The sequence below is a fragment of the Mytilus galloprovincialis genome, unplaced genomic scaffold, assembly GCF_965363235.1.
Source record: "Mytilus galloprovincialis unplaced genomic scaffold, xbMytGall1.hap1.1 HAP1_SCAFFOLD_33, whole genome shotgun sequence".
Taxonomy (NCBI): domain Eukaryota; kingdom Metazoa; phylum Mollusca; class Bivalvia; order Mytilida; family Mytilidae; genus Mytilus; species Mytilus galloprovincialis.
This window is the reverse complement of record NW_027467983.1, coordinates 88,871-110,319: the sequence shown is the minus strand read 5'-3', so window position 1 is coordinate 110,319 and position 21,449 is coordinate 88,871. Positions and strand designations below refer to the sequence as shown.

Here is a 21,449-nt window from a genome sequence, read left to right as displayed (position 1 = left end):
TTAAATTTGAAGGTCCCATCCAAAGGGTGAAAATAAAGGAAGCAAAAGGAGGTGTTCCACGCGGAATATTTGTATTTTATGAACTCTTACGTACGGTGACCTATAGTTGATAATGTCTGTGTCATTTTGGTCTTTTGTGAATAGTTGTCTCATTGGCAATCCGTTGAAAGTTTGCAAATATCCTTATGACCAAATTACACGGATGATAAATATTCACCATTTGTTACGTTGCCGTGTTCTAAGCGTATACATGCAGGTCATGAATTAATTTGTTGAATGAAATCAAATTGGAGCTTATAATTCTTCTATACAACAAGTATTGTTGACCTATTGCTTATAGTTTAAGAAAAATTGACCAAAACACAAAAAATTAACCTGAGCAATGAACCGTGAAAATGAGATCAAAGTCAATTAAACCTGCGAGACTTTATTTAGAATATCGTTGATCATCTCAACGAGATTGATTTTCTCGCTTGAACCGGGACGGCGAAATCGAGAAAGGCAATCGAGTTGAGATGACCAATGATAATCTGTTTATAGCTATTCTAGCAACGCCACGTGCCTGCTTAGTTTTTAGCTATAATTTTCCTTCTCAAGCAAGTAGCACGAACTGAAAAATTATCACAAAAAAAGATCAAAGGCAAAATGCACAAAATAGCGATAATGACAAATACATAATGATATATTTGCATACAACAAATAATAATATTAACGGTACCAATTTTCTTGCACCAGATGCGCATTTCGACAAAACATGTCTCTTCAGTGATGCTCGTGGCCAAAATATTTGAAATCAAAAGCTTATATAAAAGATGAAGAGCTATAATCCAAAAGGTCCAAGAAGTATAGCCAAATCCGTTGACCTATTGCATATAGTAATAGAAAAAAAGACCAAAACTCAAAACACTTAACTGTAACCACTGAACCATGAAAATGAGTTCAAGGCCAATTGACACCTGCCAGCTAGACATGTACACCTTACAATCATTCCATACATCAAATATAGTAAACCTATTGCAAACAGATTAAGAAAAACAGACCAAAACACAAAAACTTAATTATAACCATTAAACCAAGAAAATGAGGTCAAGGTCAGATAACACCTGTCAGTTGGGCATGTACACCTGACAGTCCTTCCATACACCGAATATACAAGACCTATTTCTTAGAGTATCTAAGATATGGACTTGACCACCAAAACTTAACCTTGTTCCCTGATCAAAAAATGAGGTTGAGGTCAAGTGAAATCTGTCTGACGGGCATGAGGATCTTGCAAGGTACGCACATACCAAATATAGTTATCATATAACTCATATTACTAGTACTCTTAATAGGAGAGAAATTAACATTAAAAAAAAATCTTAACTATTTTCAAGTCGTCACACAACCATAAAAATGAGGCCAAGGACAATGGACATGTGACAGACGGGAACTTCGTAACATGAGGTATCTATATACAAAGTATGAAGCTTCCAGGTCTTCCACTTTCTAAAATATAAAGCTTTTAGGCAGGTAGATAACGCCGCCACCGAAGTCGCCGCCCTATCCTTGTAGCGAGCTTTCTACGACATGTGTCCCAGGTTCGACAAATACCTGAAACATATCTTCTAGCATACATTAATGTTTAACTACCTTTCGATTGCTGTTCTTCATTCTACAATAGCTATTAAGACATCAAACTTCATTATAAAATGAGAACCCTTTTGTTTCAAATTGTTAGTGTGCATAGTAGAATAAGCCACGAAGCAAGAGCCCCACGTGAGCTGTGGTCTGTTGATGAAGTGGTAGTAGGTTCTTCTCTAAAAAAACGATTACTTTTAGCCGTCGTGAAGAAGCTCAATGGAATTTACATTATATTTTGGAGAAATTGTCTCTTTAATGATGATAATTCAATAAATGGAAATAAACTAAGAACCTACAGAAAATTTAAAGTAAAGTATGAACTAGAAAAGTACCTTATATTGAATTTAGATAAAAATGTTACAAAAAATTATGCTAAAATAGGAATAAGTAATTATAGTATGTTGGCTGTTGATCGCGGTAGATACAACAAAACAGCTTTAGAAAATAGAATATGTCCTTTATGCCATAAAGAGGTGGAAGATGAATTTCATTTTATCATAACATGTTCAGAAATTAATAAAACTAGGATCAAAATGTTAGATGAAATTTCTAATATTGTCCCCTGTTTTAATAAATCAAGATTTTTTAAAATTTTTATACGACCGCAAAATTTGAAAAAAATTTCGTCGTATATTGCTATCACGTTGGCGTCGTCGTCTGCGTCGTCGTCGTCGTCGTCGTCGTCGTCGTCCGAATACTTTTAGTTTTCGCACTCTTACTTTACTAAAAGTAAATAGAAATCTATGAAATTTTAACACAAGGTTTATGACCACAAAAGGAAGGTTGGGATTGATTTTGGCAGTTTTGGTCCCAATATTTTAGGAATTAGGGGCCAAAAAGGGCCCAAATAAGCATTTTCTTGGTTTTCGCACTATAACTTTAGTTTAAGTAAATAGAAATCTATGAAATGTTGATACAAGGTTTATGACCACAAAAGAAAGGTTGGGATTGATTTTGGGAGTTTTGGTACCAACAGTTCAGAAATTAGGGGCCAAAAAAGGGCCCAAATAAGCATTATTCTTGGTTTTCGCACAATAACTTTAGTATAAGTAAATAGAAATCAATGAAATTTAAACACAATGTGTATGACCATAAAAGGAAGGTTGGTATTGATTTTGGGAGTTAAGGTCCCAACAGTTTAGAAATTAGGGGCCAAAAAGGGACCCAAATAAGCATTTTTCTTGGTTTTTGCACCATAACTTTAGTATTTATAAATAGAAATTTATGAAATTTAAACATAAGGTTTATGACCATAAAAAGAAGGTTGGTATTGATTTTGGGAGTTTTGGTCCCAACAGTTTAGGAATAAAGGGCCCAAAGGGTCCAAAATTAAACTTTGTTTGATTTCATCAAAAATTGAATAATTGGGGTTCTTTGATATGCCAAATCTAACTGTGTATGTAGATTCTTAATTTTTGGTCCCGTTTTCAATACTATAAGCAATAGGTCTAGTATATTCGGTGTATGGAAGGACTGTAAGGTGTACATGTCCAACTGGCAGGTGTCATCTGACCTTGACCTCATTTTCATGGTTCAGTGGTTATAGTTAAGTTTTTGTGTTTTGGTCTGTTTTTCTTATACTATATGCAATAGGTCTACTATAATTGGTGTATGGATGATTGTAAGGTGTACATGTCTAGCTGACAGGTGTCATCTGACCTTGACCTCATTTTCATGGTTCAGTGGTTATAGTTAAGTTTTTGTGTTTTGGTCTGTTTTTCTTATACTATATGCAATAGGTCTACTATAATTGGTGTATGGAATGATTGTAAGGTGTACATGTCTAGCTGACAGGTGTCATCTGACCTTGACCTCATTTTTTCATGGTTCAGTGGTTATAGTTAAGTTTTTGTGTTTTGCTCTGTTTTTCTTATACTATATGCAATAGGTCTACTATAATTGGTGTATGGAATGATTGTAAGGTGTAGATGTCTAGCTGACAGGTGTCATCTGACCTTGACCTTTTTTTTAATGGTTCAGTGGTCAAAGTTAAGTTTTTAGTTTTGGTCTATTTTTCTAATACTTTATGCATTAGGTCAACTATATTTGGTGTATGGACATATTTTATGATCTTTATGTTGGTTAGGCTGGTTTAATTTGACTTTGACCTCATTTTCACGGTCCATTGCTAAGTTTTAAGTGTTTGTGTGTTGTGGTCTGTTTTTCTTTATTTATAAGCAATAAGTCAACTATATTTGTTGTATTGAAAAATTGTTAGCTGTACATGTCTGCCTGGCATGGTTCATCTGACCTTGGCCTCATTTTCATGGTTGATTGATAAATGTTTCCTTTTCTTGGTTAATGTTGAGTTTATGTGACAGTTGTAATAAAGCTTTATATTTAGGTCTATCAAGATAGTATCAGGAATTAGTAAAGAAGGCGAGACATTTCAGTGTGTGCACTCTTGTGGTGTAGTAAGATAGTACTTTAATGTTAGATGGGCTATCTATTGAACCATGCTTGATGTAATTGGTTTTTTTTTTGTGTAGCGCGATAGTACTACGATTTTATATGGTATATCTATTGAAACATGCTTGGTATATTTGGATTTTATTGTTTAGTAAGATTGTACTATCATGTAAGATGGTCTATCTATTGAAACATGTTTGGTATATTTGGTTTTTATGGTGTAGTAATATAATTATATGATGTTAGATGGTTTATCTATTGAAACATCCTTGGTATAATTGGTTTTTATTGTGTAGTAAGATAGTACTATAATGTAAGATGGGCTATCTATTGAAACATCCTTGGTATAATTGGTTTTTATGGTGTAGTAAGATAGTACTATGATGTTAGATGGTCTATCTATTAAAACCTGCTTGGTATAATTACTTTTTATTGTGTAGTAAGATAGTACTATGATGTTAGATGGTCTATCTATTGGAACATGCTTGGTATAATTGGTTTTTATTGTTTAGTGAGATAGTACTACGATTTTTTATGGTATATCTATTGAAACATGCTTGGTATAATTGGTTTTTATGGTGTAGTAATATAATTATATGATGTAAGATGGTTTATCTATTGAAACATCCTTGGTATAATTGTTTTTTTATGGTGTAGTAAGATAGTACTATGATGTTAGATGGTTTATCTATTGGAACAGCCTTTGACCAAAGGGTCAAAAATTAAACTTTGTTTGATTTCAACAAAAATTGAATGTATGGGGTTCTTCAATATGCTGAATCTAACCATGTATTTAGATTTTTATACGACCGTATATTGCTATCACGTTGGCGTCGTCGTCCTGCGTCGTCGTCGTCGTCGTCCGAATACTTTTAGTTTTCGCACTCTAACTTTACTAAAAGTGAATAGAAATCTATGAAATTTTAAAACAACGTTTATAACCACAAAAGGAAGGTTGAGATTGATTTTGGGAGTTTTGGTCCCAAAATTTTAGGAATTAGGGGCCAAAAAGGGCCCAAATAAGCATTTTCTTGGTTTTCGCACTATAACTTTAGTTTCAGTAAATAGAAATCTATGAAATTTTGACACAAGGTTTATGACCAAAAAAGGAAGGTTGAGATTGATTTTGGGAGTTTTGGTCCCAAAATTTTAGGAATTAGGGGCCAAAAAAGGGCCCAAATAAGCATTATTCTTGGTTTTCGCACAATAACTTTAGTATAAGTGAATAGAAATCAATGAAATTTAAACACAAGGTTTATGACCACAAAAGAAAGGTTGGGATTGATTTTGGGAGTTGAGGTCTGAACAGATTAGGAATAAGGGGCCAAAAAGGGGCCCAAGTAAGCATTATTCTTGGTTTTCGCACCATAACTTTAGTATAAGTAAATAGAAATCTTTGAAATTTAAACACAAGGTTTATGACCATAAAAGGAAGGTTGGGTTTGATTTTGGGAGTTTTGGTCCCAACAGGTTTTTAGGAATAAGGGGCCCAAAGGGTCCAAAATTGAACTTTGTTTGATTTCATCAAAAATTGAATAATTGGGGTTCTTTGATATGCCTGATCTAACTGTGTATGTAGATTCTTAATTTTTGGTCCCGTTTTCCAATTGGTCTACATTAAGGTCCAAAGGGTCCAAAATTAAACTTAGTTTGATTTTAACAAAAATTGAATCCTTGGGGTTCTTTGATATGCTGAATCTAAAAATGTACTTAGATTTTTGATTATTGGCCCAGTTTTCAAGTTGGTTTAAATCGGGGTCCAAAATAAAACTTTGTTTGATTTCATCAAAAATTGAATAATTGGGGTTCTTTGATATGCCAAATCTAACTGTGTATGTAGATTCTTAATTTTTAGTCCCGTTTTCAAATTGGTCTACATTAAATACCAAAGGGTCCAAAATTAAACTAAGTTTGATTTTAATAAAAATTGAATTCTTTGGCTTTTTTGATATGCTGAATTTAATCATGTACATAGATTTTTGATTATGGGCCCAGTTTACAAGTTGGTTCAAATCAGGATCCAAAATTATTATATTAAGTATTGTGCAATAGCAAGAAATTTTCAATTGCACAGTATTCAGCAATAGCAAGAAATCTTCAATTGCACAGTATTGTGCAATAGCAAAAAATGTTCAATTGCACAGTATTGTGCAATAGCAAGAAATCTTCAATTGCACAGTATTGTGCAATAGCAAATATTTTCAATTGCACAGTATTGCGCAATAGCAAGAAATATCTAATTGCACAATATTGTGCAATAGCAAGAAATTTTCAATTGATTGGAGTTATCTTTCTTTGTCCAGAATAGTAGTTGAATCAACTTAAATCATTGTTTTATACAATGCACAATGTATATTCACTTTTACTACCAACTGATAAATTAAAACACTCTTTACCATTCAGTGATAACAAGCACTTTTTGTTACATTTTAATATTTTATGATGTATTTAAATGAGTAGTTATTGTTTCAAACTCCATTAGAAATTTGAATTGAGATCAGTTTTGAAAAAAGGGAAAGGGGGATGTGAAAAAAAAATGGTGGTGGGGGGGGGGGGGGGGTTAATTTTTCTCATTTCAGATTTCATAAATAAAAAGAAAATTTCTTCAACCATTTTTTTGAGAGGATTAATATTCAACAGCATAGTGATTGCTCAAAGACAAAAAAATTATTTTAAGTTCATTAGACTACATTCATTCTGTGTCCAAAACCTATGCTGTGTCAACTATTTAATCACAATCCAAATTTAGAGCTGAATCCAGCTTAAATGTTGTGTCCATACTTACCCCGACCGTTCAGGGTTCAACCTATGCGGTCGTATAAAGCTGCGCCCTGCGGAGCATCTGGTTAATATTTGGACCTGGTTATCAAATTGGTCCACATTGAGGTCTAATTAAAGGGATCTAAAATTGAACATGATTTGGTTTCATCAAAGATTTAATTCTTGGGGTTTTATGATATGCTGAATCTAACCATATATTTAGATTTTGGATATTGGACCATAATAGGTTTTTAAATGTCCAATTTGAAATTTTTAAGTTTTTATGTTTGAGTTGTTAGACCACATTCATTCTGTGTCAGAAACCTATATTGTGTCAACTATTTATATTTATTTAATCACAATCCAAATTCAGAGCTGTATCAAGCTTTTATGTTGTGTCCATACTTGCCCCAACCGTTCAGGGTTCAACCTCTGCTGTCGTATAAAGCTGCCCCCTTCGGAGCATCTGGTTGATTGAGGTGCCAATTTGGGCATAATTGGTTTTTAAATGTCCAATTTGAAATTTTTAAGTTTTTATGTTTAAGTTCATAGACCACATTCATTCGTGTCAGAAACCTATATTGTGTCAACTATTTAATCACAATCCAAATTCAGAGCTGTACCAAGCTTTTATGTTGTGTCCATACTTGCGCCAACTTTTCAAGGTTTGACTCTGCGGTAGTATACAGCTGCGCCCTGCGGGGCATCTGGTTTGTTATTTTTTTGACTACTATAGAGCACTCTGCCACCAATACCCCAAAAGACATCAATCAGGTCTTCATAGGTGTGTGCATGACCTGATTTCAGTTTTTTTTAAGCCCCCCCCCCCTCCCAATGTTCTTTGGATGAAATTATTTTAATATATTAAAAGTCGCTTTTTTTTTATTTCATTATAAACTAGGGATCATTCTGATTTCAGTGATATCTAGTTTTATACAAGTATCTTTATTAATCCTTCCACCACTAAGGGTCACTCATGCATAGTCCCTAAAATATGATGTCATAGAGAAAAAAAATGTTGATTGCACCCTTGTGTAGGTGCACTCAACTCCAATCTTAATTAACTAGGGAAAAGTGCCATTATTGGATATTAATAAAAACATAAAAAAGAGAACTGTTTTGAACAGAGGATTTTATTTTATAGCTTAAAATACTGAAAGATTTGAACAAACAGTAAAATGATTCCATATTCTATAAAGAATTTGTGTTAGCATTTATAAGAAACATGATGTAGATGTTCTGGAAATTAAGTCTTACGAAAACAAAGGTCAAAAGACTGCTACTATAGTTTAATTCAACTTGTTTCATATTGTACTGTACAATGCACGCAAGTGACAAAATCCTCGTGTGTAAACTGTTAAAAAAGCGTGTATTACACGCGAATATCATGTCACTTGACATGTATGCCTGTATATCATCTTAAGATGGTACCTAACACTACAGGGAGATAACTCTGTAAAATCAGCAGAACGTTTTAATGACGTTGTGTTCATAAGGGAGGGCCCTCATGGGGTTTTTGATTATGTGATTACTTGGCCGTTTTTTTAATGATTATTTGATTATTAAGCCAAATATTTCATGATTATTTGATTACCTAGGACTGTATTTTTAGTTTATGATTATTTGATTACTAACGATAAGCAAATATTTAATGATTATGTGATTATATTGGCAAAAAAATGGTGATTATGTGATTACTAGGACCCCCCCATGAGGGGCATCATAAGGGAGTATTAAGCTTCTCAATGATCAAAATAAGTGTTTGTCAAACTGCTATATAACCAGTGTAATTTTTTCTGATCAAACGGTTGGTTCAAACTTTTTGAAATTTTTATATTTTTGTCAAAGGGTCAAAGTAAATACTTTGTCAACATTTTAAGAAAATTAAAGGAGCCAAATTAATTTGAGTTAAAGTGTTGGGTACCACCTTAACGAATTTATATCACAGGTTCTACAGCAGTAATATTTTCCCCCAAAAAAGGCCTTACAGATACTTTATGATGACTGATTTTTGTAGGACCTTGCTTCAAGTAAAAATAAATTGCAAAGATGGTTGAAATAAAAGCATATTTTGATTCACTAAGTAATTTAAATTTATTCATAAATATATTAATCCTTGTTCTTTACAATTTTAATCTTTTTTTCATAGTTGGTCCTATGGAGTATTGTTGTGGGAGATATTTACACTCGGAGGGAATCCTTATCCATCTGTACCTGTGGAAAGATTATTTGAACTTTTAAAAGAAGGTCATAGAATGGGCAGACCTCCATATGCTTCAGAAATAATTAATAAAACGATGCAGTCCTGTTGGCATGAGAATCCATCAGGGCGACCATCTTTCAATAACCTTGTTATTGATTTTAATAAAATGTTGACCTCTATGGACAACAGAAGTGAAGTAAGTATTTATTCTATAATTATGGAATTATCAGAAAAAATAAATAGTCAAAATGGTTTTTTTTATAAATTCATTTAAAGTTTGATATTTACTTTATAAATCTTGTTCTCAAATATATGTCTATATTATACAAATGTCAGTGTAATTTTGTATGTATTTTCTGTTAGGCCAGGGTTTTTCAATTTTGCTGGTTTACATATTTTTCACATTAAAAAGTCAGGTTGGTCGGTAGGAAAAAAAAGTAAAAAATATCTTTCAAGACCACAAATATGTAAAAAAAAATATCTTTCACATTTCTAACAATATGAGTGGTATGCTATTTTGTCATCATTTCTTAAATTTGTTATCCTTGAAATTTAATTACTCAACGGTTATAAACAAAAAATGTATGGTATCCTCATCCAAGTTTTGTCTACAGACAAAGACAACATTATATTGTCATTTCACAAACAGATCCTCATAGTTGTCTTCCTGGAATTCATCAGTTGTCATGCATTCCTGTTTGAATATCAATAATGGAATTTTGGATCCTCAATGCTATTCAACTTTGTACTTGTTTGGCTTTATAAATATTTTAATATGAGCATCACTGATGAGTGTTATGTAGACGAAACGCGCGTCTGGCGTACTTAATTATAATCCTGGTACCTTTGATAACTATTTGTTATCCAAAAGGAAGATTTTTGTTTTTTTTATTATTTATGAAACAAGAAAATTCCAAATTATTTTAACTTTAACTTGACGACTTCCACGTTTTGACAGGTTCATTTAATCTTTGAGGTGATACATCTTATTGAATTATGACAAAAAAGTGAAACAAACTTATTGTTATGGGTTTTGAACACAGGTTTCTCTCATCAAAATTATTTGGCTATTTTTAGCTCACCTAGCCTGAACTTTTACAAAAATCTCTGAAACTACTGGGCCAAACTTAACCAAACTTGGCCACAATCATCATTGGAGTAAAGTGTTTAAAAGATATAACCAAAATGGCCTCCATAGCTAAAAATAGAACATAAGGGTAAAATGTAGATTTGGCTTATATCTCTGAAACCAAAGCATTTACATCAAATCTGACATGGAGTAATATTGTTAATCAGGACAAGATCTGTCTGCCCTGACATTTTCAAATGAATCAGACAACCTGCTTATTAATTAGTAGTTTTAAGTAAACTTTGCCATTTTTAGCTATAACTAAAGTTGCAATACTTCTTCAAATATATTTTTTTTTCATTTCAGGAATATCCAAATCTAGATGATTGTAACAGTATACATCCCATCATATCATCATGATCATAGTCTCTCTCATGTACGAGGCATTCACTGACAACTGTGTTTTATACTAATAGGCAGTGGTTGTTTCATTATCTCAATCATCTAGATCGTCTTCCACATATTGAATTATACTTGACTTAATTGTTCAAAGAAGACAACCATGCATCTTATTCAATCTCATGTTTTTACAACAAGTGCTATAGTGAACAAAAAAAAAGTTTTTGTTGCTCTAATGTTCAACCTGTGCAACCTCATTGACACCAAAGACAAAGAAATACTATTAGAAATCCAGTGTCTGTGATTTTTTTTTTTGTGATTTGTGTTGACAAGGATAAATATGTTTAATCATGTAAAGTACAGGAACTTATTTCAAGTCATTTTTTAAATGGAAATGTCCAAAGTTTTTTGATGACAATTTATATTAATTGTGACGAAAATGCGTTCAAATGACGACGAACGAACTTCAAATTGTGATCTTTTGAGAAATAATGAAATTCAAATCAGCGAACTGTCCGGGAGTATTAAACAAATTATTTCGATCAAATGACGAAACTATACTCCTGGTTGTTGAAATGCCAACTGACTAATTTTACAGCAAAAATGTTCTTTTATAGTTATGATCTGTAAAATTTGCATCATTTTTCCACATTTTCTATATTAAATTTTACAACAAAATTAAGCTAACAATACACAGGATTGTCAATATAGTTTTTTCTGTTTTATCATTCTGAAAGTAGAAATTGTGCAGGCACAATACTGTTTTTTATTGGCTCATGCTTTGCAACATTATACACTATTTTATATATGATTTTGGTTATACTGTTGAATTACTTTAGTATACATTTCAATGAATACAAATGTACAAATTTTGATTATTTAGAAGAATGAAAATAAGTGAATTAAATTTTCATTTAAATTCATACATGTGTACATATTAAAGAAGCATAGCAGATGCAGTTTAGCAAGAGGAAATGAGAAGTTTTTGGTAAATGAAATGTGTTTAAGACAACCTTATGCTAAGCTTTTATCCACACACGGTACCAATAATAGCCAATTGCCTAAGGTTGCTTTGACCCGAATCCTTAGGTGGTAAAAGGTGGGACTATTTTAGTTGAGTTCCAAAGTTATGGTAGGGTGAAACAACCTCCTTTATTCTGCAATGCATAAAAAAAAATCCCATCGGGAAAGGTTTTGTCCACACTTAGTTCAAATGATGGGACCAAGGTGGGTAAGGTTTTATAAGGTTTAAAGTTTGGGTAGTGTTACCACCTTCCAACTTTAATTTATCAAAAATTCCCTACGGCACAGCTTTGTCAACAATAAGTACAAATGATAGGGAATTACCTAAGGTTGTTTGGACCCAACGACCAAGATGGGTAAAGTGCTTTAACTTTTTTATACGACCGCAAAAATTTTAATTTTTTGGTCGTATATTGGTATCAGGTTGGCGTTGTCGTCGTCGTCGTCCGAATACTTTTGGTTTTCGCACTATAACTTTAGTTTAAGTAAATAGAAATCTATGCAATTTAAACACTAGGTTTATGACCATAAAAGAAAGGTTTGGATTGTTTTTGTAAGTTTTGGTCCCAACAGTTTAGGAATTAGGGGCCAAAAAGGGCCCAAATAAGCATTTTCTTGGTTTTCGCAAGTTAAAAGAATACATGTCAGTTTTCAAATCCCATGTACAGAATAAGGATAAATCATGGATATCTAAAAAAGAGGGACGAAAGATACCAGAGGGACAGTCAAAATGCCAACGAGGTTCAGGTTTTGCTTTTCTTATTTTAAATGCTTCATGGGAATATAATATACAGCATTTTTATATTTAGAGAGCTTATATTCTTCTGCATTTTTTAATCTCGTCTATAAATAAAACTAACCTTTGGAGTACATTATCATATAAAGATTAAAATAAATTGCAAAAAATACCAAGTAGTCCAAGATCAAGATATTTATAAATATCTTCGAAGTTGTGATTGAGAACTTTGTTTTCCTAAAACATATCTTTTTTGCAGTTTAGCAAGGTTCTTAAATTGAAGAAAATACAGTTCTAAAATTAACATTGTTGATCTCAAGTAAAAATTGAATGTATAGTAAAAAAAAAGGCAGTGGCTATTTGACTGGCAGCGGCAAAATAGCAAATTTGCTATTTAGCCGGCTCTAATTAAATTATATTTCACTGGAATTAAAATATGTAAAAACAATAATCAAATATGAGATTGCTCATATAGAGAATAGATAAGCAACAATAGAGCTGAAAAACGCTCAGTGGTCAATTGTGTGATTGAACAGTATTGAACATTTATTGAACATTTAAACATTTTGAGATGAACAGTTTTCGAATGATTTAATGTATTGTTATTCTTATCTGTTATTGATTATAGTATCTAATAAAAAAAATATAAATCTTTTGCAATTTTCTTTATACATATGCATGTGCTTTATGGTTTCAAAAGGGTTAGAAATGCGTTCATTATATATATTCCGGACCATATGAGTATTTTGACCATACGTGTATGGTCATGACCATATGCGTATACTCATATGGTCCGACCATACGCGTATGGTCGGACCATATGAGTATAATACTCATTTGGTTTTTAACGGGCCGGACCATATGAGGTATATTTTTTTTCAAATTACATTATAAAAGAGGGACGAAAGACACCAAAGGGACAATCAAACTCATAAATCTAAAACAAACTGACAACGCCATGGCTAAAAATGAAAAAGACAAACAGAAAAACAATAGTACACATGACACAACATAGAAAACTAAAGAATAAACAACACGAACCCCAACAAAAACTAGGGGTGATCTCAGGTGCTCCGGAAGGGTATATAATGTTTCAATAATACAAAAACTTTATCTAAAAACATGACAATTTTTTAATTTTATAATCCAAAAACTTCGTAAAAATTGAATATTGATGACATAGTTAGTTTTCATCGCTAGTTACATTCGTGCATGTAGGCTTGGTTGACATTCACTTCCACATGGTATCATAGCTTTTTTGCATTTGCAAGAAATTTGTGCACGATCGTTTTCATTTACACATTTTGTTTGCGAGTGAAAACAAGCCTTTCTTGCAGCTGCATACAGTGATACCGAGCTCTTTGGCCATTCCGATGTCTACGGTGTTTTTAAGAAGCTCTACATCTCAAATATCGTAACATGACTGCAATACACCATCTTCACAACACAACTTAAATAAACTAATTGAATGTTACTTTCCAGTGCAGTGACTTCTTATATAAATGTAACAGTTCATTAAGAAGTTTTTGGTATTTAATTTTTTAGTCGACCTATTGCCATTTACTCGAAATAACAAATCGGTAATGACCATCGGTAATGACCATCGGTATAAAATGTGTTTACTATAAATTTGACAATTAAGTAAAATAACTATGTGAAACTTCTTATTTTTATTTAGCTTATCTTTTTATTATAATATAATAATAAAATTACCTACATGATAGCGTCTTTTTAATGAACGGTCATACCATATGCAGAGTTTAGAAGTATTTAAAAAAAGTAAACTGTAACAGAGTGTTAATTACCCCGACCATACGCGTACGGTCGGACCATATCAGTATATACCCATATGGTCATGACCATACGCGTATGGTCCAAATACTCATATGGTCCGGAACATATACATAAAATATACATAATAAGACATATAAAAATGTGAAGATGTGGTATGATTGCTTAAGAGACAACTCTCCACAAGAGACCAAAATGACACAGAACACATAAACAAGCAACGTGTCCACCGCAATATTCAATAAAAATAATAGCGCTAATAGGGGTATTTCATCTATAAGAAAACATTATTACCACCAGAGATATGAACTTAATTGAAAGTCCTTTTCTAAGAGGTGCAACGTACAACAAACGTATTATAAGTGAATAGGTAACAAATAGGTAACAGGGTATTTACCGAGTGCTGGAACGGGTACATGCGCTCTAATAGGGTAATTTCATCTCTAAGAACACATTGTTACCACCAGAGACATGAACACAATTAAAAAACGATTTATTTTAAAGTGCAACGTATACCCTGCGCATTAAAAGCGAATAAGGAACGAATAAGTAACCGGGTATTATCCGAGCGCTGGAACGGGAACATACGCGCTAATAAGGATATTTCATCTATAAGAACACATTATTACCACCAGAGATATGAACACAATTGCAAAATCCTTTTCTAAAAGGTGCAACGTACAACAAACGTAAAAAAGCGAATAGGTAACGAATAGGTAACAGGGTATTAACAGAGCTCTGGAACGGGTACATGCGCGCAAATAGGGTCATTTCATCTCTAAGAACACATTGTTACCACCAGAGACATGAACACAATTGAAAATCCTTTTCTAAAAGGTGCAACGTACAACAAACGTATTATAAGAACGTATACCCTGCGCATTAAAAGCGAATAAGGAACGAATAAGTAACAGGGTATCACTTTAGCGCTGAAACGGGTACATATATTCTATTAGGGTAATTTCACCTCTAAGAACCAATACTGTTACCACCAGAGACACAAAACTATTTCTTTTTTAAAGTGTAACGCATAACACACATTTTAAAAGCGAATAAGGAACGAATAAGTAACAGGGTACCAGTCGAGCGCTGAAACGGGTACATATGTTCTTTTAGGGTTATTTCACCTCTAAGAACCGACAGTTACCACCAGAGACACAAAATCATTTCTTTTTTAAAGTGCAAAGCATAACACACGTTTTAAAAGCGAATAAGGGTCGAATAAGTAACAGGGTATCACTGAGTCGAGCGCTGAAACGGGAAGATATGTTCTATTAAGGTTATTTCACCTTTTAGAACCGACAATTACAACCAGAGACACAAAAATATTTCTTTTGTTAAAGTGAAACGCATAACACACGTTTTATAAGCGAATAAGGAACGAATAATTAACAGGATATCAGTGTAGCGGTGAAACGGGTACATAGGCGCTAATAGGGGTTTTTCAACTCAGAGAACACATAATTACCACCAGTGACATGAACACAATTAAAAAACGATTTATTTCAAGGTGCAACGTAAATCACGCGTATTAAAAGCGATTAAGGAACGAATAAGTAACAGGATATAAACCGAGCGGGTCATTTCATCTATAAGAACACATTTCATCTCTAAGAACACATTGTTATCACCAGAGACATGGACACAATTGAAAATCCTTTTCTAAAAGGTGCAACGTACAACAAACCAAGGTGTATCTCTAGTAATATTTTCAAAGACCAGGGACCCTATATGACATACACAAGACCCCATGGTCTTATCCTAAGTAATATTTACAAAGACCAAGGACCCCATATGACATACACAAGACACCATGGTCTTATCTCTAGTAATATTTTCATAAGACCAGGGACCCAATATGACATACACAAGACCCCATGGTCTTATCTCTAGTAATAATTTCATAAGACCAGGGACCCAATATGACATACACAAGACCCCATGGTCTTATCTCTAGTAATAATTTCATAAGACCAGGGACCCCATATGACATACACAAGACACCAAGGTCGTATCTCTAGTAATATTTACAAAGACCAAGGACCCCATATGACATACACAAGACACCATGGTCTTATCTCTAGTAATATTTTCATAAGACCAGGGACCCAATATGACATACACAAGACCCCATGGTCTTATCTCTAGTAATATTTTCATAAGACCAGGGACCCCATATGACATACACAAGACGCCATGGTCTTATCTCTAGTAATATTTTCAAAGACCAGGGACCCCATATAACATACACAAGACCCCATGGTCTTATCTCTAGTAATAATTTCATAAGACCAGGGAACCAATATGACATACACAAGACCCCATGGTCTTATCTCTAGTAATAATTTCATAAGACCAGGGACCCCATATGACATACACAAGACACCAAGGTCGTATCTCTAGTAATATTTACAAAGACCAAGGACCCCATATGACATACACAAGACACCATGGTCTTATCTCTAGTAATATTTTCATAAGACCAGGGACCCAATATGACATACACAAGACCCCATGGTCTTATCTCTAGTAATATTTTCATAAGACCAGGGACCCCATATGACATACACAAGACACCAATGTCGTATCTCTAGTAATATTTTCAAAGACCAGGGACCCCATATAACATACACAAGACCCCATGGTCTTATCTCTAGTAATAATTTCATAAGACCAGGGACCCCATATGACATACACAAGACACCAAGGTCGTATCTCTAGTAATATTTTCAAAGACCATGGACCCCATATGACATACACAAGACCCCATGGTCTTATCTCTAGTAATATTTTCAAAGACCAGGGACCTTATATGACATACACAAGACACCATGGTCTTATCTCTAGTAATATTTTCATAAGACCAGGGACCCTATATGACATGCACAAGACACCACGATCTTATCTTTAGTAATATTTTCAAAGACCAGGGACCTTATATGTCATACACAAGACACCATGGTCTTATCTCTAGTAATATTTTCAAAGACCAGGGACCCTATATAACATACACAAGACACCACGGTCTTATCTCTAGTAATAATTTCATAAGACCAGGGACCCCATATGACATACACAAGACGCCATGGTCTTAGCTCTAGTAATATTTTCATAAGACCATGGACCATATATTACATATACAAGACACCACGGTCTTATCTCTAGTAATATTTTCATAAGACCAAGGACAATATGACATACATAAGGTGCAAATTGAACATACCTTGTGCAATGTGACGATATGCACGGCATGACATTTCAAGGCGCTTGTGTGCATAAAATGCTTCTAATATGCGTGGCTGCACTATTTCCCGTGCATAGTCTATTCAACTTCACAGGACAGAATTTAATGCATTTCTGTTTTGTTGTGTACGCTACTGACGACCACCTAGGACAGTTTGTTAAAAATAAAACACGTTGAGACTTTGTTAATCTCACAAACAAGAAATGCCACAAAACAGTCAGCCTTAAGTTACATAGATTTAATTATGACTATTGAACGTGTAGCTAGCCTAGCTGCTACATAGATATTGATAGCAGATAGACTAGCTACTCGTTAAGTAAAAAAAATCTCTCATGGATGTGTAACTAAGCTACTGGACCAACTTCAGTGGGAATCACTGCAACACAGACGATGGAAACAGTGTCTGGTGCTGTGTTACAAGACTCAACACGAGATGATTGCCATTCATCCAGCCAAATACTACACAACAGGGGACAGTAGGACCAGGGGCAACCATAAATTTAGAAAAACTAGAGTGAAGAGGGATGTATACTACCACTCATTCTTCCCAAGAACAACTAGAGAATGGAATAAACTCCCCGAATCTGTAGTGGAGTCTGGATCTCTAGAGGACTTCAGGGCCAGAGTGAATACCATCCCCTGGACCCAGCCACATCTGAAATAGACAGCAGGATAACCAGTGTACATAGATGTAATTAATATCATATTTTATTGTAAACACCGTCCAGTTTATTTCCTGGACTTTTACTTTTGGCCAGAAGAGTGGCCTCCTGTCTGTTTGAGATGCGCCCGAGTCAATTACACTTTACTACAGAGTTCGACTCGTAGTGGGAAGAAGAAGAAGAAGAAGAAGAAATGATAAAAAAAAAAACTTTGGAGACTAAATAATTGCAGGAAAGCAGGGTTGGGTATAACGGACCCACTTGTAGAAAAATAACCATATGTTAACATAAAGTTTTGTACAGATATTATTTCATTGTAGATTAGAGAAAACATATTTGTATCAAACTTTATGAAATTAACTATACTAATATTATAGTATTGCCATACCAACGCTGTTTATTGTATTTCGTGTATAAGAAGAGGTGGTGGCAATTTTTTAATACTTTTACCCCCCCCCCCCAGGGGCGGATGCAGGAATTTTCGAAAGGGGGGGTGCTAACCCAGGGCACCCAGGGCAAAGGGGGGGGGGGTGCAAAACATATGTCCCGATACAAATGCATTGATCGGCAAAAATAAAGGGGGGGTGCGCACCCCCGGAACCCCCCTCCTGGATCCGCCACTGCCCCCCATTTTCTTTGAATTTGGGTCTTTCTAAATTTCACTCTAGTTGCTAGGGTCACCCTACCCCAACTTTGGGCCTCAATTTAAAATGTTTCATAACTTTACCCACCTGGGTCTTTGGGTCTAGGCAAACTGTAGGGATTTTTGTTTATGAATTGCAGAATGAGGAGGTGATGTCACTTTTATTGTAAACATTAGTTATTTAATACTGAGAGAGGTCAGATTCGTCTTTGAATATCTTTCTACTTTGGAAATTAAAGTACTTTAACACATTTAATACAATGATTGGTTCATCAATTAGGCAAAAGTCTTTATTCAAAATTACATTCGGGGCTCATTTTGTCCGAATTGCACTAAGACGAATGAATGACCAATCAAACACGACATGTACATCAAATACAGTTTTTCACATTGGGTTGTCGGCCTTGAAATTCTTTTACACAAACAGCGTATTTTTAAATCAGAAGTTAACTGTCATTATTTATTTTAAACAACACATTCGTCTTATTTCAGGTCAAGAGTACTTGCTATTTATCAAGCTTCCTGATCACCAAATCTTAATTATACATGTTGTAATATCATACATAAAAAAACACCGATGTTTGTTAAATAGTTTAATGTATACTCTATGCACTGAAGCCAAGAAAGGTGAGGTCTGTTCCCGTTGAAATATTGTTAGTTACCTACAATGAATTTCAACACATCTACCTCAGGTTTCAACGGGGCCCTTTGACCTCAATAACATATGAGTATAGAATTGATTGGGATTGGGATTGATACACTTTAATAGAACAAGGACTTGTATAGGCTGTTTAGCATTAGTTTTTTAATTTTTGAAGTTGAAAATTATGTTACAGGGCACAAAGGTATCTTTAAATTTATTTCTTACTGAAAATCTAAAGCTATTAAACCATTGATGTGGGTTATACATCCAGTGAGTGGGAAGATGATGATCTCAGAGGTAGAGATTAACTTATAAAGATCAGTAGCCAGCTGGGCTACGAGACCTGAAAATTGCGCTTTTTGTTCAGAAATGGCGCATAGAGTGACACATGTAAGCTCCCACATGGCGCACAATATGTTTCATTTTGTATCTAAATGTTAAGATATTGTAAAATGGATATGATATATAATATATAAAACACCCGGCCCATTGAACCTTTTACTTTCAATTCAATATCAATGTTCTAATATCACATACTACATGCAATAAATCAACTATATTTGGTGTATGGACAGTGTTCAAGCTAGTCCTTTTCACAGGGCGGTCCACCCGCCCTTACCCGAGTGCCGCCCTGTGCCCTTTGTACAGTTTCCAGGGCGCCCTGCCTTTTTTTGAAGATGGATTGTATATTATTTTGTTCGTATTGATATGATCCGCCAATAACGAAATTTTACCTGGCTTTCTTTACGACTCCAAGCTAATCAACAGTAACATCAGGTGTCACAATCTGTTGTTCTAGGTTATCCGTTTATTGGATGGGTCATTAATGATCATCAACATTAATTCATTCAAATAGAATCGGTCCTGCTTCAGGTTAAAGTTTTTGGTCAAGGTATAGTTTTTGATGAAGCTGAAGTCCAATCAACTTGAAGCTTAGTACACTTGTTGCTTATCATATGATCTTTCTAATTTTAAAGCTAACTCAGACTTTTGACCCAAATTGCATGGTCCACATGAAATAGTACATAGTACACATGTTCCCTTTGATATGATCTTTCCAATTGTAATGCCAAATTAGATTTTTTACCCCCTTTTTTAATGGTTCACTAAACATAGAAAATGATAGTGCGAGTGGGGCATCCATGTACTATGAACACATTCTTGTTAATAATTATTTTCACTGTTCACTATATGATCCTAACATTGTGCATTTACAGCTGTTTTTTGCTGTATTGCCATTAAGCACGCGCACAGCAGAGGTAGAACAATCATGCATAATACACCAGTTACTTCTAAAAATACAATGACAGCTAATCACCTTAAGACAGTACAACATTTCTTTATACATTATAATTTAAAAGCAGGTAATCCAAACATAACATTGTACTTAAAACCATTAACAAGGAAACCCTTTTAATTTGTGATCTTCCCTTATATTTCCATTTCCGCTTGTTTTCCCCACTAAAATGTTATAAATATAAATAGATTTTCTACACCATGATGTATAACACACCTACCTTTGTTGGGTGAAATCATTATTTCATAAAAAAAAATATGGCAAGAGTTGTACACATGAGAGCGCTTAGTATACAATTTCCCAAATAGTTCATGTTTCAACGGGCATTATTCTTTTTAAAGTAAGTAATCCACACTGATTTTTGAACTCGTCCAAGATAAAGCTGATTTAACCTATGAGCCCAAGACATTGCTGATTTAACCTCTGATATAAGTTGTTTCTATGTACCCTTCAAAGCATTGTGTGAGAGGAAAAAAGGCATGTGACATATACAATATGTACATGCATGGTAAGCAATGGTAATTAAAAAAAAAACTGTCCACATAATTCGCAAGCCTATACCAATCAATCAAAATCTTTAGAAAAAATCTAGGACAAGTTTTATGATAAATGGGTCTCATTGGGGTCTAAGCGTGACGCGGGATTGCCGATTATTTTGTAAGCGTGAAACGTGAAAGTCAAATTATTGTGTCGTGAAAACGGGAAATGAGGTCTAGCGGGATCCAGGAAATGACAAAAAAATGAGAATTGCTTACGTACATAGTGTAAGCGGGAAACGGGAATGTGACAAAACAGTAAGCGGGATCCGGGATCGGCACACCCCAATGAGACCCCCTGATAACAAAAAGAATCTGCAGCTTATCGTTCAAACTTTTGAACAGGACAGGAGTCAGAAAATGTCTCAAAAGCACATATACTTTAAAAGGGTAAAGAAATAATCTTCTACC

The 21,449-nt window shown here is 34.1% G+C and overlaps 1 protein-coding gene across 1 annotated transcript; it reads left to right on the top strand.

Moving 5' to 3' along the window:
- The first annotated feature begins 51 nt into the window (after positions 1-51).
- On the top strand, positions 52-12,877 carry LOC143059876 (fibroblast growth factor receptor 4-like). The gene is made up of 3 exons (XM_076233445.1): positions 52-1,446; positions 8,942-9,191; positions 10,431-12,877. Exons 1-3 carry the CDS (start codon positions 1,442-1,444, stop codon positions 10,482-10,484), a joined length of 309 nt encoding a protein of 102 aa, XP_076089560.1. The 5' UTR covers positions 52-1,441; the 3' UTR covers positions 10,485-12,877.
- The last annotated feature ends 8,572 nt before the right edge of the window (positions 12,878-21,449 follow it).